This window comes from Ascaphus truei, chromosome 6, assembly GCF_040206685.1.
Source record: "Ascaphus truei isolate aAscTru1 chromosome 6, aAscTru1.hap1, whole genome shotgun sequence".
Taxonomy (NCBI): Eukaryota; Metazoa; Chordata; class Amphibia; order Anura; family Ascaphidae; genus Ascaphus; species Ascaphus truei.
In genome coordinates this window covers 62,166,306-62,193,901 of record NC_134488.1, presented here as the reverse complement: position 1 = coordinate 62,193,901, position 27,596 = coordinate 62,166,306, and the positions used below count along the sequence as shown (strand labels likewise).

At 47.5% G+C, this 27,596-nt stretch overlaps 1 protein-coding gene across 2 annotated transcripts in view; it reads left to right on the top strand.

Moving 5' to 3' along the window:
* The window catches only part of LOC142497136 (uncharacterized), a 34,134-nt gene extending 8,076 nt beyond the window's left edge, over nt 1–26,058 (top strand). For both annotated transcript variants that reach the window (XM_075604549.1, XM_075604550.1), the window contains exons 5-15: nt 377–547; nt 5,426–5,517; nt 6,139–6,296; nt 10,404–10,507; nt 11,319–11,543; nt 13,567–13,652; nt 14,157–14,293; nt 19,588–19,677; nt 21,204–21,412; nt 22,373–22,579; nt 23,410–26,058. In XM_075604549.1, coding sequence (XP_075460664.1) covers nt 377–547; nt 5,426–5,517; nt 6,139–6,296; nt 10,404–10,507; nt 11,319–11,543; nt 13,567–13,652; nt 14,157–14,293; nt 19,588–19,677; nt 21,204–21,412; nt 22,373–22,579; nt 23,410–23,697 — 1,767 coding nt within the window. In that variant the 3' untranslated portion in view covers nt 23,698–26,058. The remainder of the gene's footprint in view (nt 1–376; nt 548–5,425; nt 5,518–6,138; nt 6,297–10,403; nt 10,508–11,318; nt 11,544–13,566; nt 13,653–14,156; nt 14,294–19,587; nt 19,678–21,203; nt 21,413–22,372; nt 22,580–23,409) is intronic.
* Nucleotides 26,059–27,596: the final 1,538 nt, after the last annotated feature.

Here is a 27,596-nt window from a genome sequence, read left to right as displayed (position 1 = left end):
AGTGCTGTATTTTAACTTGAAGCACTTTGAGTCCCATCATCTGTTCACAATGTGACATGTCACATTCTGGTCTATGGTAAGGATTCAATGGACTAGATCACCATTGTGCCACTGCCACTTTTTCAAGTGAGGGACAGGCTTGATGGGCTGTAAGACAAACCTATCTCATTGTTATTAGGTCATATTTTGGTGTTAGGGACACTCATTTAGCTATAGGACCATAATATCCCAGTATCACAGTGTAACCCTTCAGTGTATAATATACTTACTGTCCTAGTATCATAGTGTCACCCTTTGGTCTATGTGCTGTATAACAGAAATGCCTTTTTGAAGTAGAATAGTTCGGAATTTAAAGGCACTCTAAAATATTCTGCAGGAGACCTATGGAGAAGACCCCTACCTGAGTGGGGTTCTGGCTGCTGCTTTTGTCAGAGGGCTGCAGGGAGACCACCCCCGCTATGTGAAGGCCAGTGCGGGCTGCAAGCACTTCGCTGCTCACGGAGGACCTGAAAATATCCCCGTCTCCAGGTTCAGCTTTGATGCTAAGGTAAAGAAACGAGGCACTTATCTGATTTATTTTATTTTTTGCAATTCTTATCGTCTTCTGGTGCATCCCCCCACAGTATTTACACAAAACATCAAATTAAAGTCAATAAGGACTTCCTCTTGGACAAACTAGGTGTTATTTTTGCACTAGTCTTTCACATTTTCTTAAATAGCCTTTCCAGGTGTCTCTGTACCAAGGGATACAAATTATCCTTTTGCATGAAACTGAGCATATTGTACATGTCTTTTAGGGGCCTATGCAGAGAGCAGCGCTTTTTAAAATTGGAGAGGGGAATAAAAAGTAGGTTTAATGGAGAGTTTTATTCTCCATATGCAGAAATGGGCGAAATCCGCTATTTTTAGCATTACTGCATGTGGAGAATTGTAAAGGAGGAGATGCGCGCAGCTGAAAGGGGAAAAAAAAAATCGCGCATTTTTTTGTTTCCCTATAGCCGGCGAGCTCCTGCTTCTTGCCAACTTTAGTTGGCGGAGAAAATTGACGAAAATCGCGCCAAAAACAGCCGCTAGATGGCGAGCGCGCCTTTCTGAATTCGGATACTTTTCAGACTGGCGAGATGTAGTTTCCCGCCAGCCGCGCGGCGAGATTTTCAATTAGAAAAAAAAATGGCGCGTTTTCCCTACCTCGCCATTTTCAGCTGTTTTTAGCGCGATTTTCTCCGGAAAATGGCGAGATTTCAAATAGCGCTGCTCTCTGCATGAGGCCCTTAGTGTCAATGTATAACAGTAGTTTTCACCTCTTTAGCTGCACCTGTGTCAGTTTGGGATTTGGGGAGTTAGACAAAACACATATTGTAACCACATGTATCAAATTCTGTCACTCTATCTTTCTGTTTTACTGGTGTCAGAAATCTCAGCTGAGTCTGGCTCATGGGGACCAGGGCCACAGACAAATTTCTCGGGGACAAGGACTAGAGTTATGACCAGGCCCCCTCCTCACCCGTGTCGACGGCCTTGCAAGTCCCCCCTGTTTCCACCTCGCAAGCCCCCTCTATTTCCTTCCCTCTTCCCATGTTTTTTTTTCTCACTCTTACTCTCTCACTCCTATCACTCTCCCCCCTGTCAATTACCCCATCCTCTCAATCCCCCCTCCTCACACTCATTTCCTTCCCCCCACACAAATTACATACCAAAAAAACCCACCCCCTAAATACATACCAAAATACCCCACCCCTCCAAATACATACCAAAAAACCCTCACCCCCCAAAATATATACAAACCCCCACTCCCCCAAATAAACATAAAAAATACATACAACCCCCCAAAAATCCATTTAAAACAACTCCCAATACATATTTAAAAAAAAAAAACAATACATATTTAAAAAAAAAAACTCCTAATACATAAAAAATGCCCCAATACAAATAAACCCCTGCAATACATATTAAAAAAACAATACATATAACCCCTCCCCCCATACATATTTAAAAAAAAAAAACAATACATATTTTTTTTTTAAAAACACAACATATAAAACCACCCCAATATACTGTATTTTAAAAAAAAATGTATTGGGATTGTTTTTTTTAAATAACAATACATATAAAAAAAAAAACATTATATATATATATATATATATATATATATATATATATATATATATATATATATATATATATATATACACACGCTTACATTGGGTCAGGTGTCAGGTCTTTGGCCGTGCCCGGTGGTGGTGGGGGGCCCAACCTGTTGTTCCTGCTGGGCCCCGGCTCTCCCCAGTGACAGGCCTCTCCCTCACTCTGTGACCTCTGATATCAGAGCGCACTAGCAGCACGATGTGGGACAGTTAGTGAGTAGGGAGGCCCACAGCTGGGGAGAGCCATAGGGCCCGGTGGCAACGAGAGGTCAGGCACAACTGCTTTGTCCGGCCGCCAGGCCCCCCGCAGGCACAAGACCCGGGACACTTGTCCCGGCTGTCCCCCCCAGTCGGCGGCCCTGATGGGGACCTATGTACTAAGTGTCCCAAAGTGCTTTTTTTTAGCACACAATTAGTACAGGGGAATCTCATTGGAAATTGTGCTTCTGTGCGCTTATGTACTAACCCACATTTTCTCCATCTGCGCCATCAGTGTCAAAAATAAATGTCCTGTTCAGCGCCTTAAGAGTGGGAAAAAGGCCTTCCGGGGGGTAATCTCTCCGAAGTAGCGGAGGAGATAAATCTATCCGAGTACGGGAGAAGATTCCTACGTATATGAAGTAGAGAATAAATTTACAATTTCATTTATTTTGGCGCACAGAAATGGACTGTGCTTGGCGTACAGATGTAAATGGCATGTACTAAATCTTTCTGTGCTCCACAAAACCATGTCAAAGTGTGCCAAAATTGTCCACCAATTTCAACTTGGCGTAAACCAAAAAAAGACTTATTAGTGTTAGAGCGGATTTGAAATGCTCTGTATCAGCCCCAAAAATTATTTGTCGCAGCACAGACGTTTCATTACATAGGTTAACAAAATGTATTATTTTCATAGTATAACTATTACAAATATTATTTAGTAATACAAGTTTTATAAAAATAAAGAATTCACATAATTCTGTTTAAATTAAAATGATATCAATCTGGTATTCCACTTGAGGGATGCAGCAAAACGTATGCGTTTATGTATGAAGTTGGCACACGTTTTATGAAGGTTTGTATTACTTTTTAGAACTGCAATATTGATGCACAAAACCTGGAAAATAAAATCATAGTGCATAGGTCCCAAGATCTCAGTGAAATAAGAGGATTCTTATATTGTCGAACTGCTTGTATCTGTACCATACACAATCTGATCAAGCTCAAAACACAGACCCACAGTATTATATCTGGAAGACAGAAGTGCAGACCACATACTGCAGACTGTTAAACAATTTATTACAAGAAAAGAGGCAATACAAATACACTTACAAAGTATACAAGTAGTATTCTCTTTTTAGATTGATTTTTCACATATTTTGCCCTTGCCAATATTTAGGGATGTATAGCACTGTGGGAGACTGTACATGTTACCGCGCTCCTCCCTTTATGAAGTTTGCTGCTGGTAAAAGGATGGGCCTTACATAGATGGAAAACAAAAGAACAGATCCCGCGCTCCTACCAATTTGGGCTAAAATATTCTAGTGACATGTTTACATTCACAACCTAAGTCTGTGTGACAAAGGAGTCATTTGGTTGCATCTTTTCATCAAAACATGATTGAAGCCGCCACCCTTGTCAAGGTAACCTCCCTTTAGCAGATACCTACCCTGAATATTTGTGATTTCTTATTGTCCCGTGGACTAAACTTTGTGAAATATGTGAAAGTTCCCTGAACGGGTTAAATAAATGAAGCATATGCTTTTGTGATTTAGTGCAATTAAAAGCTGGCCAAAGCCAGTACCAGAGTGCCCTTATTATAAAAGGTGTACCGTGGGCGGACAAATACCCAAGTGTGAAATAGTAATACTTCCACATACTGTATCTCTTCTTTCTGTCAGCCGTAGACACTCACCTGCTCTTCAGTGGGGGGTGATGTGTAGACTGACCATGCAGTGTAATAGACCTTTATGCTAATTGGAGAATTGGTAGGGGCTCTATCCAGACGGGAGGAGCCATACACCTCCAGGGGACTGCTATGTAAAGCAGAAACCAGGTGAGCCAATAGCCTACCCCTATCACACAATGTATCAGTAACACTATCATTAAATGAACTTATAGAGTATGCAGCAAGGAAAATAATTGGTCTAACATTGTATTGCACTGTCCCTGTGCTCATTACCCTGATACTTTGCTCCAGTGCATATATCACTCCCTATTCTAGGCTATTACTGGATTTCATATATTTTGATCCATTGTCTAATAGAAATGGCGGGGAATATTAATTATTTTAATCAATCTGATACTTCAGTGGTTAACGTTGGTTAGAAATTATGTTAAAAATACTAGATAATGAGTTGCTGATCTACAAAGAGCAAAACCACAGAGCATAGCTGCTCAAACTCCGCTGCTCTAAGAGTAATCCTCAGAAGTCTCTTGTTGATAGGAGAACTAGTCCCACGTCTATGTGGCAATAAAATATTAGCTCTCTTTAAAGGGTAAATTGTTTACTCACGGCTTGATGAACGGTAGACGATAACGCGCATATAGCCCCGCAGGTCCGCAGGTCAGCAAATCCACGCGTAGCTAATTACTAATCCTCTTGAGGTGCAGTCCATCGACTGGCATAACCGCTAGCACAATAATGTCAAACTGCAAAACACTCACAAACCGCTGGACTGGACCTCGGATGCATGTAGTCCCGCGGGCTCCGCGACTCAGCGTCTCCACGTATGGCCGGTTAGATAATATTCCTAGGGTATAACAGCCAACTGGCTTGATGATAAGCATGATGTTGTTGGACTGAAACAAACACTCACAAGCCACTGGACCGTCTCCCATCTGGGGTGCTCCCAGGTGAATTCAATGCAACGAATACACATCCCACACAGGAAAAAATACCGGTGCACTGATTCTTACAAAAAAAAAATTGGGATTTAATGATCAAAAGGATTTATTCATATAAAAACATGGACAAAAAATACTGATGCAGGCACTTTTAGCGTTTCACACGCAAGGTGCTTTATCAAACACCCTGCGTGTGAAACGCGTAAGAGTGTCTGCATCAGTACTTTTTGTCCATGGTTTTTATATGAATAAATCCACGGAAACTTTCCTCCACTTCATTGCAAGGCTCAGACCATTTTTCCCCAAAAAATAAAAGCAAATACTTTATATAGAATATATACATTATTCAGCACAACCAAATCAAAAAATACAGCTCCCGATTTATCAAGCATAAGACATGTTTTTTTGCTTCCATCTATAGCGCCCCATCCCTTAGATGTCTTTGGTTCCTGCAGGTGGAAGAGAGAGATTTGAGAATGACTTTTCTGCCACAGTTTCATGCGTGTGTCAGAGCTGGGAGCTACAGCGTTATGTGCAGCTATAACAGGTACCCCATAGCAGTATTCTTTTTTACAAACTGTATTTATATTCCTTCCTCCTCACTCTGTTTGTGAAATCCTCCATTCCATATAAGCTCAGGGCAGCTTTCTTTCAGGCACTGAGGTTGTTGTGTATCAATGTCTCTGTGACGGAGCGACCTGTAGGCGAGGTCAGTAAGATGCTTTAGACAGAGTGTTAAGCTTAACCGGGTTGGTTTATTAACCAGAAGAGAACTAAACAATAGGGATCCTGTCCCTTTAAGGCCAAACTAAATCATAAAATAAAAACCTATTCCCTATAGGGAAACTAACTCAACTTTGCTGGACAGCTAAACTGATTCCAAGCCCAAAACATACTATCTTATGCAAACAGTCTTGTAACTTGCAGAGTTCTATTTGTTGCGTATCTGTATTTGCAGTGGAATATTTTATTCCTAAATATGGAATAAAGCCAAGGATCAGATGGGGTCTGAGGTTTCACAACGCGGGAGATTGAGCAGACTGGGTGGTTCTTATCTGCCGTCAAATGTTGTTTCTATGTTTTATTGTTAGACCCTCCAGCAGTGAGTGGGCTAATGTGCCTGCAATGGGTAGGGGTTAATGCAGGGCACCTGCTGGTCCTTTTACAGGGTGAATGGGGTCCCAGCTTGTGCCAACAAAATGCTCCTGTCGGATGTTCTGCGCACAGAGTGGGGGTTTCGGGGCTATGTGGTGAGCGATGAAGGAGCTGTTGAATTCATCATTTGGCAGCACAAATATACCAGTAGTTTCCTGGAGACAGCAGTAGGTAAGTCTTGAAACTATTCCTGTGTAACGTCTATGTACGAGGACCCAAATTAAACTGGATTTATCACAATCTTCTGCCTGTAAAACTGATGCAGAAGATTGCAAAAAAACAGCACCTGATTTTTTAGATTATTGTAACAAACGTTGAAAGTAATTACAGGCATACCCCGCATTAACGTACGCAATGGGACCGGAGCATGTATGTAAAGCGAAAATGTACTTAAAGTGAAGCACTACCTTTTCCCACTTATCGATGCATGTACTGTACTGCAATCGTCATATACGAGCATAACTGATGTAAATAATGCATTTGTAACAGGCTCTATAGTCTCCCCACTTGCGCACAGCTTCAGTACAGGTAGGGAGCCGGTATTGCTGTTCAGGACGTGCTGACAGGCGCATGCGCGAGCTGCTGTTTGCCTATTGGGCGATATGTACTTACTCGCGAGTGTACTTAAAGTGAGTGTACTTAAAGCGGGGTATGCCTGTAGTATGATTAATCGGCGAAATCTAGTGATTGCAAACCAGAAATAATTAGGCTATGGGGGTAAAAAAGAGCAAGGTCAAGTGGATTAGTCAATAACAGGGTTTCTCAACCAGGGTGCCGGGGAGCCTTTGTGTGCCATGATCTTCTGCCAAAGGTGCTCCAGCCCCAGGGGAAAAATACATCTCACTGGTCAGTGAGCCATGTCCTGCGCTGCCTGGTGTCTGGAGACGTAGAAGCTGCCATCCGCCTCTCCCCTCTCTGCCCGGCACAGAGAGAGAGAGAGGAGCCTCTTCATCTCCAAACATTGCAGGACATTCCCACTGAGCAGCTGATATGTTTGAGGTGTGTGGGAAGGTGATAGGAAAGGAGTGCGGGCTGTGTGTGAGAAGGAGAGCGTGATGTCTTGTGGGTGGGGTGTGTGATGGCTTGTGTGTGTGTGGGGGGGGGGTGATGGCTCTGTGTGTGTGTAGGGGAGGGTGATGGCTTTGTGTGTGTGTGTGTGGGGGGGGTGATGGCTCTGTGTGTGTGGGGGGGGTGATGGCTTTGTGTGTGTGTGGGGGGTGTGATAGCTTTGTGTGAGGGGATGTGATGACTTTGTGTGTGTGAGGTGGGAAGGAGAGCGGGATGTCTTGTGGGTGGGGTGTGTGATGGCTTGTGTGGGGGGGTGATGGCTCTGTGTGTGTGTAGGGGAGGGTGATGGCTTTGTGTGTGTGGGGGGGGGGTGATGGCTCTGTGTGTGTGTAGGGGAGGGTGATGGCTTTGTGTGTGTGTGGGGGGGGGGGTGATGGCTCTGTGTGTGTGGGGGGGGTGATGGCTCTGTGTGTGTGTAGGGGAGGGTGATGGCTTTGTGTGTGGGGGGGGGGTGATGGCTTTGTGTGTGTGTAGGGGAGGGTGATGGCTCTGTGTGTGTGGGGGGGGGAGGAGTGATGGCTTTGTGCATGGGTGTGTGGGAGTGGGATGGCTTTGTCTGTGCATGGGGGTGATGGCTGTGTGTGTGTGTGTGTGTGCGCGATAGCTTTGTGTGTGGGGGAGTTTGTTGAGGGGGTGATGGCTGTGCATGGGTGTGGGAGTGTGATGGCTTTGTCTGTGCATGGGGGTGATGGCTGTGTGTGTGTGTGTGTGTGTGTGTGTGTGTGTGCGATAGCTTTGTGTGTGGGGGAGTTTGTTGGGGGGGTGATGGCTGTGCTTGGGTGTGTGGGAGTGTGATGGCTTTGTCTGTGCGTGGGGGGTGATGGCTTTGTGTGTGGGGGGTTATGGCTTTTTGTGTGTGTGTGTGTGTGTGTGTATGTGTGTGTGCGTGTGTGTGGAGTGTGATGGCTTTGTATGTGTGTGGGGGGGGGGAGTGTGATGTGTGTGTGGTAATAATAGCTGTGTGATGAGTGTGTGTGGGGTAGTAATAGCTGTGTGATGAGTGTGTGTGGGGTAGTAATAGCTGTGTGATAAGTGTGTGTGGGGTAGTAATAGCTGTGTGGGGTAGTAATAGCTGTGTGATGACTGTGTGTGGGGTAGTAATAGCTGTGTGATAGTGTGTGCGGGGTAGCAATAGCTGTTTGATGAGTGTGAAGGAGTTTAATGCTTTTTGTGGGACGAGAGAAGGTGTATGGTGTAAGTAAGAGAAGGAAGGGTGACTGTGGGGTGTGTGATTGAGACCGGGGGAGTGCTGTGTGAGACGATGGATATATGTGGGTAATTGGGTGAGTATGATATATGAGAAGTCAGTATAAATGGGTGTAAGCGAGGAGGGGATGAGCGAGGTCTGAAGAGCTGGGGCACCCCCTGGATGTAGCATTGGTCATCATTGTCTTTTGTGACTAATTAACTACCCCAACTTTTCTAAGCATGTGTCTCTCCAGGAATGCAGTAATGCACCTGGGGAAGTTGTTCATCCTCAAACTCTAAATAAAGCCTGTCCTGTTTGTAACTATAAAGTTCCTAGCGCCCATCTGTTTAACCTCAACACCCACCTGCACAGACCCAGCACCCTGGCAAGGTAATACACTATACAAGCCAAATCTAGAGACTATCTGATGTAAACTCCTTAGGACCTGGGCAGGGAGGGTTACAGGACCTGGGCAGGGAGGGTTACAGGCCCTGGGCAGGGAGGGTTACAGGCCCTGGGCAGGGAGGGTTACAGGGTCTGGGCAGGGAGGGTTACAGGCTCTGGGCAGGGAGGGTTACAGGCCCTGGGCAGGGAGGGTTACAGGGCCTGGGCAGGGAGGGTTACAGGCTCTGGGCAGGGAGGGTTACAGGCCCTGGGCAGGGAGGGTTACAGGCCCTGGGCAGGGAGGGTTACAGGCCCTGGGCAGGGAGGGTTACAGGCCCTGGGCAGGGAGGGTTACAGGCCCTGGGCAGGGAGGGTTACAGGGCCTGGGCAGGGAGGGTTACAGGCTCTGGGCAGGGAGGGTTACAGGCCCTGGGCAGGGAGGGTTACAGGCCCTGGGCAGGGAGGGTTACAGGCCCTGGGCAGGGAGGGTTACAGGCTCTGGGCAGGGAGGGTTACAGGCCCTGGGCAGGGAGGGTTACAGGGCCTGGGCAGGGAGGGTTACAGGCCCTGGGCAGGGAGGGTTACAGGCCCTGGGCAGGGAGGGTTACAGGCCCTGGGCAGGGAGGTTACAGGCCCTGGGCAGGGAGGGTTACAGGCCCTGGGCAGGGAGGGTTACAGGCCCTGGGCAGGGAGGGTTACAGGCCCTGGGCAGGGAGGTTACAGGCCCTGGGCAGGGAGGGTTACAGGCCCTGGGCAGGGAGGGTTACAGGCCCTGGGCAGGGAGGGTTATAGGCCCTGGGCAGGGAGGGTTACAGGCCCTGGGCAGGGAGGGTTACAGGCCCTGGGCAGGGAGGGTTACAGGCCCTGGGCAGGGAGGGTTACAGGCCCTGGGCAGGGAGGGTTACAGGGCCTGGGCAGGGAGGGTTACAGGCCCTGGGCAGGGAGGGTTACAGGCCCTGGGCAGGGAGGGTTACAGGCCCTGGGCAGGGAGGGTTACAGGCCCTGGGCAGGGAGGGTTACAGGCCCTGGGCAGGGAGGGTTACAGGCTCTGGGCAGGGAGGGTTACAGGCCCTGGGCAGGGAGGGTTACAGGCCCTGGGCAGGGAGGTTACAGGCCCTGGGCAGGGAGGGTTACAGGCCCTGGGCAGGGAGGGTTACAGGCCCTGGGCAGGGAGGGTTATAGGCCCTGGGCAGGGAGGGTTACAGGCCCTGGGCAGGGAGGGTTACAGGCCCTGGGCAGGGAGGGTTACAGGCCCTGGGCAGGGAGGGTTACAGGCCCTGGGCAGGGAGGGTTACAGGACCTGGGCAGGGAGGGTTACAGGGCCTGGGCAGGGAGGGTTACAGGCCCTGGGCAGGGAGGGTTACAGGCCCTGGGCAGGGAGGGTTACAGGCCCTGGGCAGGGAGGGTTACAGGACCTGGGCAGGGAGGGTTACAGGCCCTGGGCAGGGAGGGTTACAGGCCCTGGGCAGGGAGGGTTACAGGCCCTGGGCAGGGAGGGTTACAGGCCCTAACTAAAATCATTAACAAAAACGAGAAAATATTTATGAACAATGTTGGGGAAATGGCGGCAAAATCCAGGGCTCCTAGTGACTTCACTTCTTTGTAACATTTGGACCCCTCATTTCCCCGGCCTGCAGCCACCGTGAATTCTGGGTGTAATCTGGAGCTGTCCATAAATCTGGCGGATAACGTCTTCCTGCGGGTGGAAGACGCAGTGATGCGTGGGAACATCACGATGGAGGTAAGGACTGTATGATCCCATCTTTCAAACATCCGCAAGTGAAGCTGGGCCGAAAGGGGCTATGATTAACCCCATATGTGCAGCGAGGGCCTCAAATCCACTGCACTGAAGGCAGCGTTGAAAGTGTGATTTATATTGCAGGCCTACAAAAGCCGCCCGCAACGGTTTTATTTCCACACTTCCACTCTAATGCACAGGTGGCCAACTCCGGTCCTCAAAGGCCACAAACAGGTCAGGTTTTCAGGATATCCCAGCTTCAGCACAGGTGGCTCAATCAGTCCCTTCTTCAGCACAGTTTGCTCAGTCTTGAGTCGCTGATTGAGCCACGTGTGCTGAAGCAGGCATATCCTGAAAACCTGACCTGTTGGTGGTCCTTGAGGACTGGAGTTGGCCACCGCTTGTCTAATGCATGTCAATTTAAAGTATCACTGCCTACAACCTACACTTCTTCTGACCCAACAGTGATTTTTATTTTTTTTTCATATTTAGGATCCCCATGTGTCAATCTCAAGCAGTTTTTAATTCCTCTATCAGCCTCTACCACCTCTGCTGCTTCGCTGGTCCATGAATCCACTGCCCTTCCCTTCCATTTCCCCCCCACCCTCCCACTTCAGAAATAGACTTCTTATTCTGACACACATTTCTCTCTTAAGTAAGCTGTCTCCTGCAACTTGTTGAAACCATTAATGTATCTGAAAGTTTTTAGCATACCCCCCCCCCTCCCTTTTCTCCCCCAGATTGGTAGGAAGGACACCGGGCCACTTGTCCTCCTCTTAGTTTGCTCCACTGAGTTATCTGTCTCTGCTCCCAGACTGTGAAGGAGCGGCTGTACCCCTTGTTCTACACCCGCATGCGGCTGGGAGAGTTTGACCCTCCTGACATGAATCCATACAGCTCTCTGGACCTCAGCTCCGTGCAGAGTCAGGAACACAGAGACCTCGCGGTGGAGGCCGCTGTGAAGAGCTTCGTCTTGCTGAAGAACATGGGAGACACTCTGCCTCTGGATCCGGAGAGCATTAAAGGGAAGAATATTGGGGTATGAGTTCTATTCATCACCTTCCTTCACCAAGAGCAGGGCATGTGAAGGTCCCAGACAAAGGCATTGGTGCCGTGACACCTCTCCCCATCTCCTCTGCTATGGATGTTCCCATTAGCAGCAGCCACATTAAACCCTCTGCCAGTGTCTGTATAACTGGGACCTTCGTGTTCTGGACACAGCAGCAAATACACTACATGGCTGTTCTTTTAAACTCTGCACACATGCATACACTGATCTACACACATTAACACACTGATACACACAGACAATGTCATAAACACAATGACATACACGTTATCACAGTGATACACACATTAATACACTGGTACACATACACACGTTAACACACTGGTACACATACACACGTTAACACACTGGTGCACATACTGTACACACACTGTAATGTTTACAGAGTACACATATGTTAACACTGATATAAACATAGTACACACTGACATACACACACATATTAACACACTGATACACAAAGACAGAAATGAACACAATTACACTCAACAATATCACTCGCAGTAACACAGTAACACTCGCAGTAACACAGTAACACTCGCAGTAACACAGTAACACTCGCAGTAACACAGTAACACTCGCAGTAACACAGTAACACTCGCAGTAACACAGTAACACTCGCAGTAACACAGTAACACTCGCAGTAACACAGTAACACTCGCAGTAACAGTAACACTCGCAGTAACACAGTAACACTCGCAGTAACACAGTAACACTCGCAGTAACACAGTAACACTCGCAGTAACACATTTAACACTCACTGCTTAGCTGCCAGATAGGCCAGAAAGAGCCATTCTCAAACCCTCACGTAGATTCTGAGTGCTTCAGGGCAGAGACCCCTTTTCTTAATGTCTACTTTCAGTGGCAGATTTCCCTAGGCCCGATAGTCCCGGGCCTAAGACGATAAAATTTGGGGGCAGCATGCGCGATTGGCGCTTGCCAGTTGCTCGTACGCATGCAAGTGCCGATCGCGCATGCGCGGCCGGTAACATGACGTCACGCGGCATCGCGTTGACACGGAAGAGGAGGGCGGCATAAGGGCGGGATTTTTTAAAATCCGATACTGTCTACTTTAATGTATGAAGCGGTAATTCCTATTATGTCACGTGTATTACTGCTGTGAAGCGCTATGTGCATGGATGGTGTTATATAAAGGTATACCTACATTAACACATTGATACACACACACCCTGATGCAGTCTAAACACAGGCACACTGATATGCACAGATTTACACATGTACCCCCTGCGGCGGATTTTGAAAATCTGCCGCTCCTAGGCACGTAGCTGTGGTGGCCGCCTCCTTGCTGCTGCCCTCCTTCTCCTTCTGAATCACAGCATCAAATGACTCCATGTGACGTCGCCAACGTGACACCGTGTGACGTCATGTTGGTGATGTCCTCAGCATCATTTGATGGTGCGATTCGAAAGGAGGAGCGCGGCAGCAAGGAGGCGGCCGCCACATGTAAGTGCCTTCCCATTACACCCGATTAACTCAAGAGCGCGGCAAATGTATATGGGGGGCAGACATTTTTGCCGCCCAGGCCTAATGGAAATCCACCACTGTGTACCCCCACACCGATACACACATGCTTATATACTTCTTATATGCAGGGGACATCATTTTGCCTGTATGGGTGCTGGTCTGCCATCTCGGGGAGGTACACAGAAATACTGGCGTACATAGTGCACACTGAATGACACGTCTGCACTCCGGATAAGTGGATCAAGTGGCACAGTCAGAGTTGATATTTCCCCCCACAATAGAATATCCCATTTCCTAGGAGAGCTGCATTGCCAGCAGGGAGGAAGAAAAAAATGGCAGCAAGCCAGAGCGCCGCACCACGGGAGGGATACTTGGAATTAGCACCACCAGAGATCATTTTCACCCATCAACATATCTCAACCCAGGGTAACCCATGTACATCCTACTCTTCTGTTACTTACTGCCAACCCAAAAACTAACCTGCCCATCATGTCTTTCCCCCTTATAGGTAATTGGTCCTTTTGCAGATGACCCGAAGGAGCTGTTTGGCGACTATGAACCCAATCCAGACCCTCAGTACATCTCCACCCCCAGGTAGGAAAGGCAGAGATACAGGAGATATAACATGGTCTCTTCAGATGGATTACAAATGGTTATATTGCAGCAGTGCTAGCAAAAAATCATACAATGAAATGCTTGCATAAGTTTGGAAGTAATGAGTTTGAATCTAGTACTATTTTAATTTGGTGTTAATTCTTGTATAATATTAATAATATTAGTAATAATAATAGCATTATTTACATATAGCACTGGCACAGTTCCCATGCAGTGTCAGCATGAGTTCCTGAACCGAAGAGCTTACAATCTTATTTGGTGACTGAGGCACTGGGAGATAAAGTGACTTGCCCAAGGTCACAAAAATACACTGGGATTCCAATAGGGTCCATGCACTTTGACCAAAGTGTTCTTACTAAGTTACCCCTTAAAACCCAGGTTGTAAAAATAAATTCTGTTTGTTCTTGATGATATTCACCGTGCCCTCCTGTCCCTGACACTAGTACATGTGAATGGCTGTGTTATTATTGCATTCTTTTTCAGAGCCGGTCTTGCAATGCTTCCTGTGAATGTTCGTTTTGCTGCAGGATGCAGTGATGCTCAGTGTGGCAAGTACTCCCCTGCTGAGGTCAAGACATTGGTCCAGTCTGTCGACATTACCGTTGTGTGCCTTGGGACTGGTATGTGTGCATGGCTCAAACCAAAGTGAAAGTGTGTGGGGGGGATTGGGGAGGTTGGGGGGGATTGGGGAGGTGGGGGGTAATTGGGGAGGGGGGGGAGAGGTAGCCCATTTTGCATCCTTAAAAATTACTTGGATTCCACTTAAAGTGACCTAGTGACAGGAATAACGGATAATAGGGTCAGTCCCACATAGGACCACGATAACCTAATTTGAGTCAAAACCTAAGAAAGTCTCACCCACAAATTTGTTTATTTTTTGTTATTTTTATATGGGAGGGGTGCAGTTTTTTTAGTGGGGTTTTTTGCGCAATATAAACTGGGTGGCCTTTTGAGATTGCAAACGGAAAAACGTTTGCATGAAAGTTTGAATTTTTTCTTCTTCAAAAGTCCAAAACAAAAACACCAGTGAAGGTGCCCGACCTTAGTGACGTGTTTAAAGGGTTAAAATAAAATGGCTGATGCTTAATAGGCCAACATATTCATATAATAAGTGGAGCATATACAGGATCGTAACTGCACGTGAATATTTCCGCAAATGTAGTTTCACAGAGATAGGACTCCTACACAAATTTATATTTAAACTGGGTTATAAATAGAATTAGATATGAGTTTTAAATTTGAACATTGCATTTAATTGATATTTAAATAATATTGATACATTGATATTTTTATAAATATAACTTCTATTTTATCTATATCTATATAATCAAAAATCTTGTTTGAGAGTGTCTGGAGACCATTTGCTTGGTTCGTCGGTCCGTCCGCCCTCCCATGGCTCTCATTGGCCCGTGTGTCTGCCCCCCCCCCTCCCCACTGTGTCCCGCCCCCCCACGGCTCTCATTGGCCCCCCAGAACACGCTCTCTCCTGCTATCTCCTCCCACAGGCCGCTCCCTTCCCCGGCTCTCACATCCTCCCGATTTTCACCCTTCCCCGGCGCTCTACCTCACACACACCGCTCCCTTCCCACGGCTCTCACCCTCCCCGACTCTCACCCTTCCCCGGCGCTCCCCCCCCCCCCCTCTCCCACACAGAGCACGCTCTCTGCGGCTCTCCCCTCACATAGGCCGCTCCCCCAGCTCCCCATCCCCGAGAGCGCTCCTCCGGCTCTCTCCGCCTCTCCCGTGCAAGGCACAGCACCTCCTCACCGGAGCGTCTCAGCCTCGCCTGGCCACTCTCTTCTTCTCCCTCTCCCTCCTGTCTCCCGCTGAGTCCCCCTGCCCCCGGGTATCAACCCCACCCTCGCACCACCGCCAGGCCACTCTCTTCTCCCTCTCCCTCCTGTTCTGTCTCCCGCTGAGTCCCACTGCCCCCGGGTATCACCACCACCGGATATTGCCCCCCCTGCCCCCGGGTGTCACTCCCCCCACTGCCCCCTGTGTCGGTCCCCCCCTCCCTTTCCCCGGTGCCCCCATGTCACCTGCGTGTTCCAACCCATCCAGTGGCCTGGCGGTGCACGCACGCGCGGCTGCTCACGCTCCTCGGGCGGCTCACTGTCCTCCCGACGCCGGCTGCACCGGCTCCCGGACGGAGGGGAAGCGCGGTGCGGCCCTCCTGCGCCAACTCCAGGCTCCTCCCCCCTCGCTCCCAACGAGGAACTAAGGCGAAGCCTGGTGCGGGCCTCCTGCCCCAGCCTCCCCCCCCCCCCCCCGCCAACTTCCCGAACCCACCTCCTGCCCCAGCCAGATGCCAAGGGGATATCAGTGCCAGGAGGGGAACCGTCTGCCGCCAGGAACCACCACCCGGTCAAGGTAAGTCACCCACTGTCACCCACCCACTGTCTCCCACCAACCCACTGTCACCCAGTCAAAGTCAACCAACCACCCACCCACCCTGTCACTCACTCACCCACCCACCCTGTCACTCACTCACCCGTCACTCACTCACCCACCCTGTCACTCACCCACCCACCCTGTCACTCACCCACCTACCCTGTCACTCACCCACCCACCCTGTCACCCACTCACCCTGTCACTCACCCACCCACCCTGTCACTCACTCACCTACCCACCCTGTCACTCACTCACCCACCCACCCGGTCACTCACTCACCCACCACCCACCCTGTCACTCACTCACTCACCTACCCTCCCTGTCACTCACCCACCCTCCCTGTCACTCACTCACCCACCCTGTCACTCACCCACCCACCCTGTCACCCACCCACCCACCCTGTCACCCACCCTGTCACCCACCCACCCACCCTGTCACCCACCCTGTTACCCACCCACCCTGTTACTCACTCACCCACCCACTCTGTCACCCACCCACCCTGTCACTCAACCCTGTCACTCAACCCTGTCACTCAACCCTGTCACTCACTCACCCACCCACCCTGTCACTCACTCACCCACCCACCCTGTAACTCACTCACCCACCCACCCTGTCACTCACTTAAGTCACTCACTCACCCACCCACCCTGTCAAGTGTCACTCACTCACCCACCCACCCTGTCACTCACCCACCCACCCTGTCACTCACTCACCCACCCTGTCACTCACTCACCCACCCTGTCACTCACTCACCCACCCACCCTGTCACTCACCCACCCACCCTGTCACTCACCCACCCACCCTGTCACTCACCCACCCACCCTGTCACTCACTCACCCACCCTGTCACTCACTCACCCACCCTGTCACTCACCCACCCACCCTGTCACTCACTCACCCACCCACTCAGTCACCCACCCACCCACTCAGTCACCCACTCAGTCACCCACCCACTCAGTCACCCACCCACTCAGTCACCCACCCACTCACTTAGTCACCCACTCAGTCACCCACCCACTCAGTCACCCACCCACTCAGTCACCCACCCACTCAGTCACCCACTCACCCACTCACTCACCCAGTCACCCACCCACTCACCCACTCACCCACCCAGTCACCCACCCACTCAGTCACTCAACCACCCACCCACCCACTCACCCACTCACCCGCCCACCCAGTCACCCGCCCACCCAGTCACCCGCCCACCCAGTCACCCGCCCACCCAGTCACCCGCCCACCCAGTCACCCGCCCACCCAGTCAACTCAGTCACCCACTCAATCAACTCAGTCACCCACTCAATCAACTCAGTCACCCACCCACTCAATCAATCAACTCAGTCACCCACCCACTCAATCAACTGTCACCCACCCACCCAGTCACCCACCCAGTCATCCCACCCACCCACCCAGTCAAGGTCACCCACCCACCCACTCAATCAACAGTCACCCACCCACCCACTCAATCAACTCAGTCACCCACCCACCCACTCAATCAACTCAGTCACCCACCCACCCACTCAATCAACTCAGTCACCCACCCACCCACTCAATCAACTCAGTCACCCACCCACCCACTCAATCAACTCAGTCACCCACCCACCCACTCAATCAACTCAGTCACCCACCCACCCACTCAACCACCCACTCAATCAACTCAGTCACCCATCTAGCTGTCAAGAGGGGGAAGCCCAACCCTGTTGCCCGCCCCCCCCCTCCCCATCCCCCCCCCCCCTCCCCCCCAAAAAAAATTACATCCCGGGCAACGCCGGGTATATCAGTTAGTCAAATATAAAAATGATTAAAGAAAAAGGAAACAACCACTAGATGGTGCTGTGCGCCCATCAGGCATGAGAATTTGAGATGGCTCCTGCTGGCCTATCTGGCAGTTAATGAGTGAATATTACTGTATGACAGTGAGTGTTACTGTGAGTATTACTGTGTTAATGTCAGTGATACTGTTGAGTGTAATTGTGTTAATGTGCCTGATACTGTGAGTGTTACTGTGTGTTATTGTGAGTGGTAGTGTGAGTATTGCTGTGTTACTGTATTACTTACTGTAATTAGTATTCTGAGTGTTACTGTATTGCTGTGAGTGTTACACTCAGTATTAGTGTTACTGTGAATTTTACATCATGTCTGAGTGTTACTGTATGACTGAGTTACTGTATGACTGTGAGTGTTACTGTATTACTTACTGTAAGTAGTATTCTGAGTGTTACTGTATTGGTGTGAGTGTTACACTCAGTATTACTGTTACTGTGAATTTTACATAATTACTGGGAATTTTACATCATGTCAGTGAGTGTTACTGTATGACTGGGTGTTACTGTATGACTGTGAGTGTTACTGTATGACTGGGTGTTACTGTATGACTGAGTATGACTGTGAGTGTTACTGTATGACTGTGAGCGTTACTGTATGACTGAGCGTTACTGTATGTCTGTGTGTTACTGTATGACTGAGCGTTACTGTATGACTGTGAGTGTAACTGTATTACTTACTGTAAGTAGTATTCTGAGTGTTACTGTATTGCTGTGAGTGTTACACTCAGTGTTACTGTGAATTTTACATAATTACTGGGAATTTTACATCATGTCAGTGAGTGTTACTGTATGACTGTGAGTGTTACTGTATGACTGAGTGTTACTGTATGACTGAGTGTTACTATATGACTGTGAGTGTTACTGTATGACTGAGTGTTACTGTATGACTGAGTGTTACTGTATGACTGTGAGTGTTACTGTATGACTGTGAGTGTTACTGTATGACTGTGAGCGTTACTGTATGACTGTGAGCGTTACTGTATGACTGAGTGTTACTGTATGACTGTGAGTGTTACTGTATGACTGTGAGTGTTACTGTATGACTGTGAGCGTTACTGTATGACTGTGAGCGTTACTGTATGACTGTGAGCATTACTGTATGACTGAGTGTTACTGTATGACTGTGAGTGTTACTGTATGACTGTGAACGTGACTGTGAATGTTACTGTATGACTGTGAGTGTTACTGTATGACTGTGAACGTGACTGTGAGTGTTACTGTATGACTGTGAGTGTTACTGTATGACTGTGAGTGTTACTGTATGACTGTGAGTGTTACTGTGACTGTGACTGTGAGTGTTACTGTGACTGTGAGTGTTACTGTATGACTGAGTGTTACTGTATGACTGAGTGTTACTGCATGACGGTGTGTGTTACTGTATGACTGTGTGTGTTACTGTATGACTGTGAACGTGACTGTGAGTGTTACTGTATGACTGTGAGTGTTACTGTATGACTGTGAGTGTTACTGTATGACTGTGAGTGTTACTGTGACTGTGACTGTGAGTGTTACTGTGACTGTGAGTGTTACTGTATGACTGAGTGTTACTGTATGACTGAGTGTTACTGCATGACGGTGTGTGTTACTGTATGAAGGTGTGTGTTTCTGTATGTCTGTGTGGGTTACTGTATGTCTGTGTGTTACTGTATGACTGTGTGTGTTATTTGTGTCACTAACTTAGTAACGTGTTGTACCTGGCAGGTGTGACCGTAGAGACAGAAGGTAAGGACCGCAGGGACCTCTCCTTACCTGGCCACCAGGCTGACCTCCTGAAAGATGCTGTGGCCTCTGGTAAGTCACAGACTTGTGAGACTCGTATACACATTATGTCTGAAGATCTTCCAGTTCCACTCTGCAGCATATGATACGGATGCAAGAAATGAATCAATGACAGGAAACTGTACTAAAGAAATTGGTGTCTTTCAAGAATTGGTGCTGTTTGATTTGCAGAAGAAGACAAAAAAAAACATATCACCAGCAGTATTGTAGTGTGTGTGAGTGTGTGTGAGTGTGTGTGTGTGAGTGTGTGTGAGTGTGTGTGTGTGTGTGTGTGTGTGTGTGTGTGTGTGTGTGTGTGTGTGTGTGTGTGTGTGTGTGTGTGTGTGTGTGTGTGTGTGTGTGTGTGTGTGTGTGTGTGTGTGTGTGTGTGTGTGTGTATATCGAGCAGAGTTCCTGATCCCATTGAGGATAAAGGCATTTATTTGTCTTTCTAACTGTGAGTGCATATCATACCATCTAAGTGCTGAAGATATTCAGAACTTACTACCCTATGTTTTTTCCCTTTTTCTTTTCCATATCTCTTGCGCAGATATATATATATATATTTGCATATTTGCTTTCCTGTGGAGGGTTTCTGTCACTTTTTTTACTCACCATAACTTAACTCAGTATTATGGTTTAGCCTATCCCATAGCCTCTCTTGCATTCCCAGTAAAATCAACCCCACACTGATGAGACCCATCAAGGTCGAAACAGCTGTCTGTGGGTGGTTTTCTGGGTATGCACCTTAACCCTGGCTGTGCTCAAAGCTGTGACCATGCAGCAAGCTTAAGCCTATAGGGAACCATGTTAAAAATGGTTATTGAGGCAAAATGTGACACTGTGTGCTCATTTGCATGTCATTTCCCAGAATCCCTTGCTGCAGTGGAAGTGCTGTATGCTGGGTGATAATGGGGGAAGGCGGGGTTGCAGACCTGCCTAAGACATGCAGATGAGCATACAGCTATATTTGCATATATATATATATATATATATATATATATATATATATATTTCCATTTGCTATATGCTTTGCTGTGGAGGGTTTTTGCCACTTTTTTACCCACCATACCTTAACTAAGTATGGTAAAACCTATCCTTACTTCATTTTTGCATAGCAGTATAACCAACCCCACACTGAAGAGACCCATTAAGGTCGAAACGGCTGTCTGTGGGTGGGTTTACTGGTTATGCATCTTAACCCTGGCTGTACTCAAAGCTGTGACCATGCAGCAAGCTTAAGCCTATTATAGGGGAACCATGTTGAATGGTTTTGAAGCAAAGGGTGGCACTGTGTGCTCATTTGCATGTCATTTCCCAGAATCCCTTGCTGCAGTGGAAGCACTGCTGTGTGCTGGGTGATAATGGTGAAAGGCGGGGTTGCAGACCTGTCTAAGGCATGCAAATGAGCATACAGTAATATTTCCATTTGCTATATATATATATATATATATATATATATATATATATATATATATATATATATATATACACACATATACACACATATACTGTATACATACATATAACAATATTAATGATGTTATGTAATCCCCTAGCCTCAGGACGTCCTGTTATTCTGCTGCTATTCAATGCTGGACCCCTGGACATTGCATGGGCCCGGGGCAGTGACGGGGTACATGCCATCCTGGAATGCTTCTTCCCTGCACAGGCTGCGGGCATTGCCATTGCTAAGACCCTAATGGGCGCGGACGGGGTGAACCCGGCAGGCAGACTGCCAGCCACATGGCCAGCTGGGATAGGGCAGGTGAGACAGATCTATTATGCACCTGGCACACAATACAACATGGGCAACCAGAGGGCTAATATATATATTTAACATGGTGACTTTAGATCCGAACCAAAACGGAAATCTTGGGTGGGCAGCACTGTGTTTAACCCAATGCATTGCATCCCCCTCTGGGAGCAAAAGGGTTAATGAGTAAGAACACCATGCAACATAAATATCAATGCAAACGTGGTGCAATTTTGGGGCACCATATTATTATTATCATTATTATCATATTATTTCTAATACGCCAACATACTCCGTAGTGCTGTATAATAGGGTTGGAGGACAAAAACATTAACACACATTGTTACATTAGGTAAGGAGGGCCCTGCCCCAGAGAGCTTACAATCTATAAGTAAGGGTAAGTGGAAACAAGGTACAGAGGGGTGAGAAGGTTGCTGTGTGTCGGATAGCTGCGTATTAATTGATGGAGTTGGCGTTGGGGAAGAAGTAAGTGGGATTGTGTGGAGCTTGAGCTGTGAGAGCAGGTAATGTGTGAAGATGCAAATTACCCCAGAGCCCAGACCAATAACAGAGCAGCTGTAACATCAGCAAATGGCTGACACCCTTTGGCTGCTTTGCAGCGACTCAGGTGTTATTTAGAAGAGCGTCTGAGGTGAAGTGAAATCAGCTGCACAGCAAACAGAATCCCACAACAAGTGGCAGCAGCTGGTGATATCCAGGCCTATGAACTTGTGTCTGTCTTTTCCTCATGATGTTAACCCTGTCCATGCTGGCTTAGTGAACAGGAGCAGTGAAGGTGAAGCATATATGTGTTGAAGGAAAAAATCCCATTTAAATCATTAAGCTTCTTGTTTGATACACGTGAAGCAGATTATTTTGCCTCAGAATTGCAGCCCTTTCGCCTCGATGTTAGCAGAACATATCCAGCAGAGAGGCGCGAAAGCCTGCATTTCAGAGTTTCTTTCTCCGTAGGTGCCCGCCATGGAGAACTACACCATGCAAGGGCGGACGTACCGGTATTACGGGGACCAGGCACCTCTCTACCCCTTTGGCTATGGGCTTTCTTACACGACGTTTCAATACACCAACCTGGTAGTGATACACAGCTCCCTGACCTTGTGTGAGACCGTCCAGCTGTCAGTGCAGGTGACGAATTCCGGTCCGAGGACTGGGGAGGAGGTGAGAAGGGGACATGAGTGGTCGGGTTACATCATCGACACTGGCAGTTTTATATGGGATCTACATCTGTAAAAGCTGCACATTGTGAGACATCAAAGCACTTTTAAAATATTCAGCCTTTAAAAAAAAAAAAACACACACAATTATTCCTTAGGCAAAAAACGAATGTTTTTATCAGAGGAAGGCTGGTAGTGCCAAAGTAAGCATTAAAATGATATTTGGAAGGTCAAACAACAGACATATTGCACCCAAAACTATGCTGAACCTGTGTCTGAGGGATTTCTGTCATTGAAGGGATTAACTGAAGCCTCACATTAAAACACTGCATGTCATCTGTTGTCAGTCTCCCTGTGTCACCTTTCCTCTTATAATGATTGTCCCTTCTGTCATCTGTCTGTGACCCTTACACTTCTTCCCTCAGTAGCTGTCCCTTTTTCTTTGTCACTCACCACTGTCTATGTTCCCTCTCTGCTCCTTCTGGCAGAAGACTTTTGAGTCACTGCACTTCTGTCTCTGTCCCCTTTTCTCCATGTGGTTGTCCCTCCCCTGTCTGTCACCTCTGGAATCTGCACTTATCTCCTTTGAGTCTAAGGCTGCGCTTAGTGCCGGCGACGGTGACGTCAGGCTGCGGTTGCTGGAAAAATCAAATTAAGATGACTTCCAGCGATCGCAACAAAGACGTCGCACTTACTAGAAGCGCATGCGATAGCGGCAATGCATTTGTTTTGACGCGACGTCGCTGTCACTATAAGCGCAGCCTAAGGGAGTTGGGCAACATTGCATTACATTCCAGATCTGTCAGGAGCTGAACCTGTGTGCCCTCTCTGCAGGTGGTACAGGTGTACATGAGCTGGTCTGATGCCTCCGTGCCCACTCCCCGCTGGCAGTTGGTGGGCACTCAACGAGTGAGGGTCCCGGTGAGCAGTGCTGTGAAGGTTTCTTTCTCGGTCCTGCCCGAGCAGCGAGCTGTGTGGACTGACCAGTGGATGCTTGAGCCGGGGCATTTCTTTCTCTATGTTGGAGGTCAGCAGCCTTTCCAAGACACAAGGGTCCCATCCAACATCTTGCAGGCCAAATTCATTGTGCTGGGAGCAGTAAAACCCCTGAACATCTGTTAATGCCGCACTTCCGGTGCTAGAGTGCACGCCAACATGTCTCCACAAGGTGGGGCTGTTCCATTGGAATAAAGGACTTATTCTGCATTGTGCAATTGTCATATAGTCTCCATCGGCAAACCACCTGGTTGGACAAGGAGCTATAAGTGAACAAGTTTGGGGGCCTAGTCAGAGAATCACCATTTAATTTAACAAACACGCGGTACTTGCAACATTTTCTCTCCCCAGAGAGACTCACAGTTATATCAGCAAGTCTGCTAATATTGAAAAAGTTCTAAAAGTCACGAACAAGTTTGATTGAACGTTTAAACTGAAAATTTCTAGTAAATCTATTTTTGAAAATACAGATATATGCAGTATACAAAGTCATGAGCTTCATGCTCATCATGATAACAGTGAGAAGGGGAAAATCCTTCCCTAAATAGCTTACAGTAAGGGTTTAAACGGAGGTGAACCTTGGTTCTCCTTTTTACCTTGCTTGTTTCTCTTCCTTATGGCAAAATGAGAGAGAGAGTGTGTTTTCCAAACCTCACAGGTCTCTTCTTCATGTGTTATAACACCTATTAGTCCGTTAATGGGTATCACAAGATTTTGACATATTTCAGAAACGTGGAAGCACTGCACTCAGTCTGAAGATACAGAGACATTTAAATGTATTTAAACTTAGATATAGTATGACGGCACTTAGGAGCAGATCCACAAAAGAGTGCTAAGCTTTATATGAATGGGAGCTGAGGCGTGCTAAATCTTTTATGGATCTAGGTCTTACATGTCTATGTACCAAAGTCTCCCAACTGCAAAACTGCAGCACAACCACAGCAACACCGGCATCATACCGTGCGCACCGGAGAAAGGGATTCTGATTGGGTCGTTTTTCCTTTGATACATCTGGTGAGATTCTTTTGCCCACGTTTTGCAGCTGGCAGACTCTAATTATTAACCCCTCAATGTGTATTTTGTTGAGTTCAAGCAGCAACTCTGCCCAGAAAACTATACGAGTTTAATCATATAACGTTAGTTCTGTCCCCCAGAACATGTCCTCCTCGTTATGGGGGAATTATATAAAAAAAAAAAAATCACGATTTTCTTCATCTGTAGTGTCTGAGGTTACCATGGTAACCTTTAGACCAGGGATGCGCAAACTTTCTGAGGTGCCCCCCTGTCTTCTCTACCCCAGTGTCACAACCCCTCTTACCTTTAATCTGGCGTCAAATGAGGCTGCAGGGTCATGCAATGTCATGTGACGTGACCCCCAGTCATGTTGTCATGGCGACAGGCATCAAATGATGCCGCGTCACCGGAAGCCGGCTGGATTCAGGTAAGTAAGTTACAAAGGCCTTGTGCTGAAGAGCGCGGGGCCTCTGTAACAGCAGCACCCCCACCCCCCATAAATCCAGAGGGCGTTTCCGACCAGCGGGCGCGAGAATTAATTTGGGGGCTCAGCGATTACAGAGGTGCTGCGCTCTTCCCCGTGGCGTCATGACGCTGGATACCAGGTAGGGGGGGGCGCGAGCACTGGGGCTGAGCAGGCAGGGGGCGCAGGGCCAAAACTTTGCGAACCCCTGCTTTAGATTATAATGGGCTCCATTTTACTCTACTGGGCACTTCATATTTCAAAATCTTATATTTCCAGATTCGTCAAATTGAGGCATTGTTGGAAAGAGCAAAAGAGGTTGCTTAAAGTGAAAAAAAAATTTTTTTAAATGCAATGCTAAAAGATGGCGTTCAGTGCCACTGCCGCCTGCTGCTTTAAGTGCTAGTTACCATATATAAACTAGTTAAAGTGAATAAGCCCTGTGTGAAACCCTAACGCCATGAATCATTCTTCGTGCTTGCATGGGTGCAAAAAAAGTCTGTGTCAGGAATTAGCAGGATCAGCTCCTTATTCCTGTTTTTGTTTTTCTTACTGTGGACGGTTTCACCCTGTAATACATCACCCATCCCATGAAGCTAACACTCTTATTAAAACCAGCGCAGCTGCTGGCTGGCTGCTTAACCTCTTAAGCGCCAGGGACACGCTTAATGGCCCTCATAAAAAAAAGGACTAAGATTAACAATGTGTCTCACATGCACTGAGTCATGTTTATGGCTTTACTGCAGAGGGCGATAGGGTGACTGTGTTGCCGGGCTGCAGCCTGTGATGTGTCGCAAGATTTGAGGGAGTGGGTTAACCCATCCTTACCCCCCCTCATTGAAAAGTTTCTCTCCCTTTGCCCTGCAGCCGTGGCCCAGAGACCTGCCACGTAGCGCCGCCACACAGGGCGATGCTGGGCAGTGTGTGAGTTCTGAGCGTGGACTGCAGAATGGCATTCTTACTTTTATGTCTGAAGCACTTATTCCCATGACCTGTTACTTATATTATTTGTTATTTATATGATTGTCGTGTAATACTGCTGTGAAGCGCTATGTATATTAATGGCGCTATATAAATAAAGACATACAATACAATACATTCACTGCAGGAGAGGCCTGATCATATAGACGTTGCGGGGGTGGGGGGGGAGAGGCACCATGGCGGTGCTCAGTATCACTGCTTTTTAAACATTTGCAAACAGTTTCACTTCCATGTTAAAGAAGCACACGGATTAATTAATTGTTTGTACACCATAAATCTTACTAGAAGGAGGTGGGCACAGCTTTGCCCCATGTTGAAAGAATTCCTTGAAACCTGGCACAGTACAACTACTTTTTTAAGACACTTCAACCACAGATTCTTGCATATTTTATACTCCTACACGTTACGCTATATACACACATACTATATACAAATAAATGAGATGTATATATATATGTACGCAAATACTATGTTTATTTACATGAACATTCACACATACACGTTAAGTTATGGTGGGTAAAAGCCGTTTTGACCTTTTGTCAATTTTTGTTACCCACCATAACTTAACTAAGTATGGTAAAACCTATCCTTGCTTCATTTTGCACAGCCGGTATAACCAATCCCACACTGATGAGACTCATTAAGGTCGAAACGGCTGTCTGTGGGTGGGTTTACTGACTATGCATCTTAACAATGGCTGTGTTCAAAGCTGTCACCATGCAGCAAGCTTAAGCCTATAGGGAACCATGTTAATGGTTTTGAAGCAAAGGGTGGCACTGTGTGCTCATTTGCATGTCATTTCCCATAATCCCTTGCTGCAGTGGAAGTGCTGTGTGCTGGCTGATAATGGTGAAAGGCAGGGTTGCAGACCCACATGCAAATGAGCACGCAGTAATATTTCCATTTGCTATACTGTATGCTTTGCTGTGGAGGGTTTTTGTCACTTTTTTTACCCACCATAACGTGTGTGTGTGTGTGTGTGTGTGTGTGTGTGTGTGTGTGTGTGTGTGTGTGTGTGTGTGTGTGTGTGTGTGTGTGTGTGTGTGTGTGTGTGTGTGTGTGTGTGTGTGTGTGTGTGTGTGTGTGTCACACTTTTTACACCCACCATCTATATATTTATTTTCTATAAATATTTATATACATCAACATGGATATTCTTCTGCATTATAGTTTGTTCACAGCGCTCTGCATGAGCATGAATACATGTCACTGTCCCCCACGAGAGCTGAATCTTTGATAACTAGTCCACGGCAGCCAGGAAGGGGTTAACCCGCCTGGTTCCTCCGGAGGATTTTAACACGGTTATAAATTCTATAAAGCTGCCAGCTAGTCTATAATGATAGGTTCTGTCTGGGCTCCCAGACTCTGCCCGCTCACCCCCTCCGTTTCCTCCTTTGCTTGCTTAGCAGCTCCCAGCACTTTAATTAGAATGTTTCTCTGTAATTAATTAGCTTCAGGCACACATTCACACAGTATTGTTCACGCTTCTCCTGAAAGCAGCGATTTTCCCAGAATCCTCTATGAGTGTTACCTCATAGTGTTAGTGTCTTGTACCCTGATCATAACC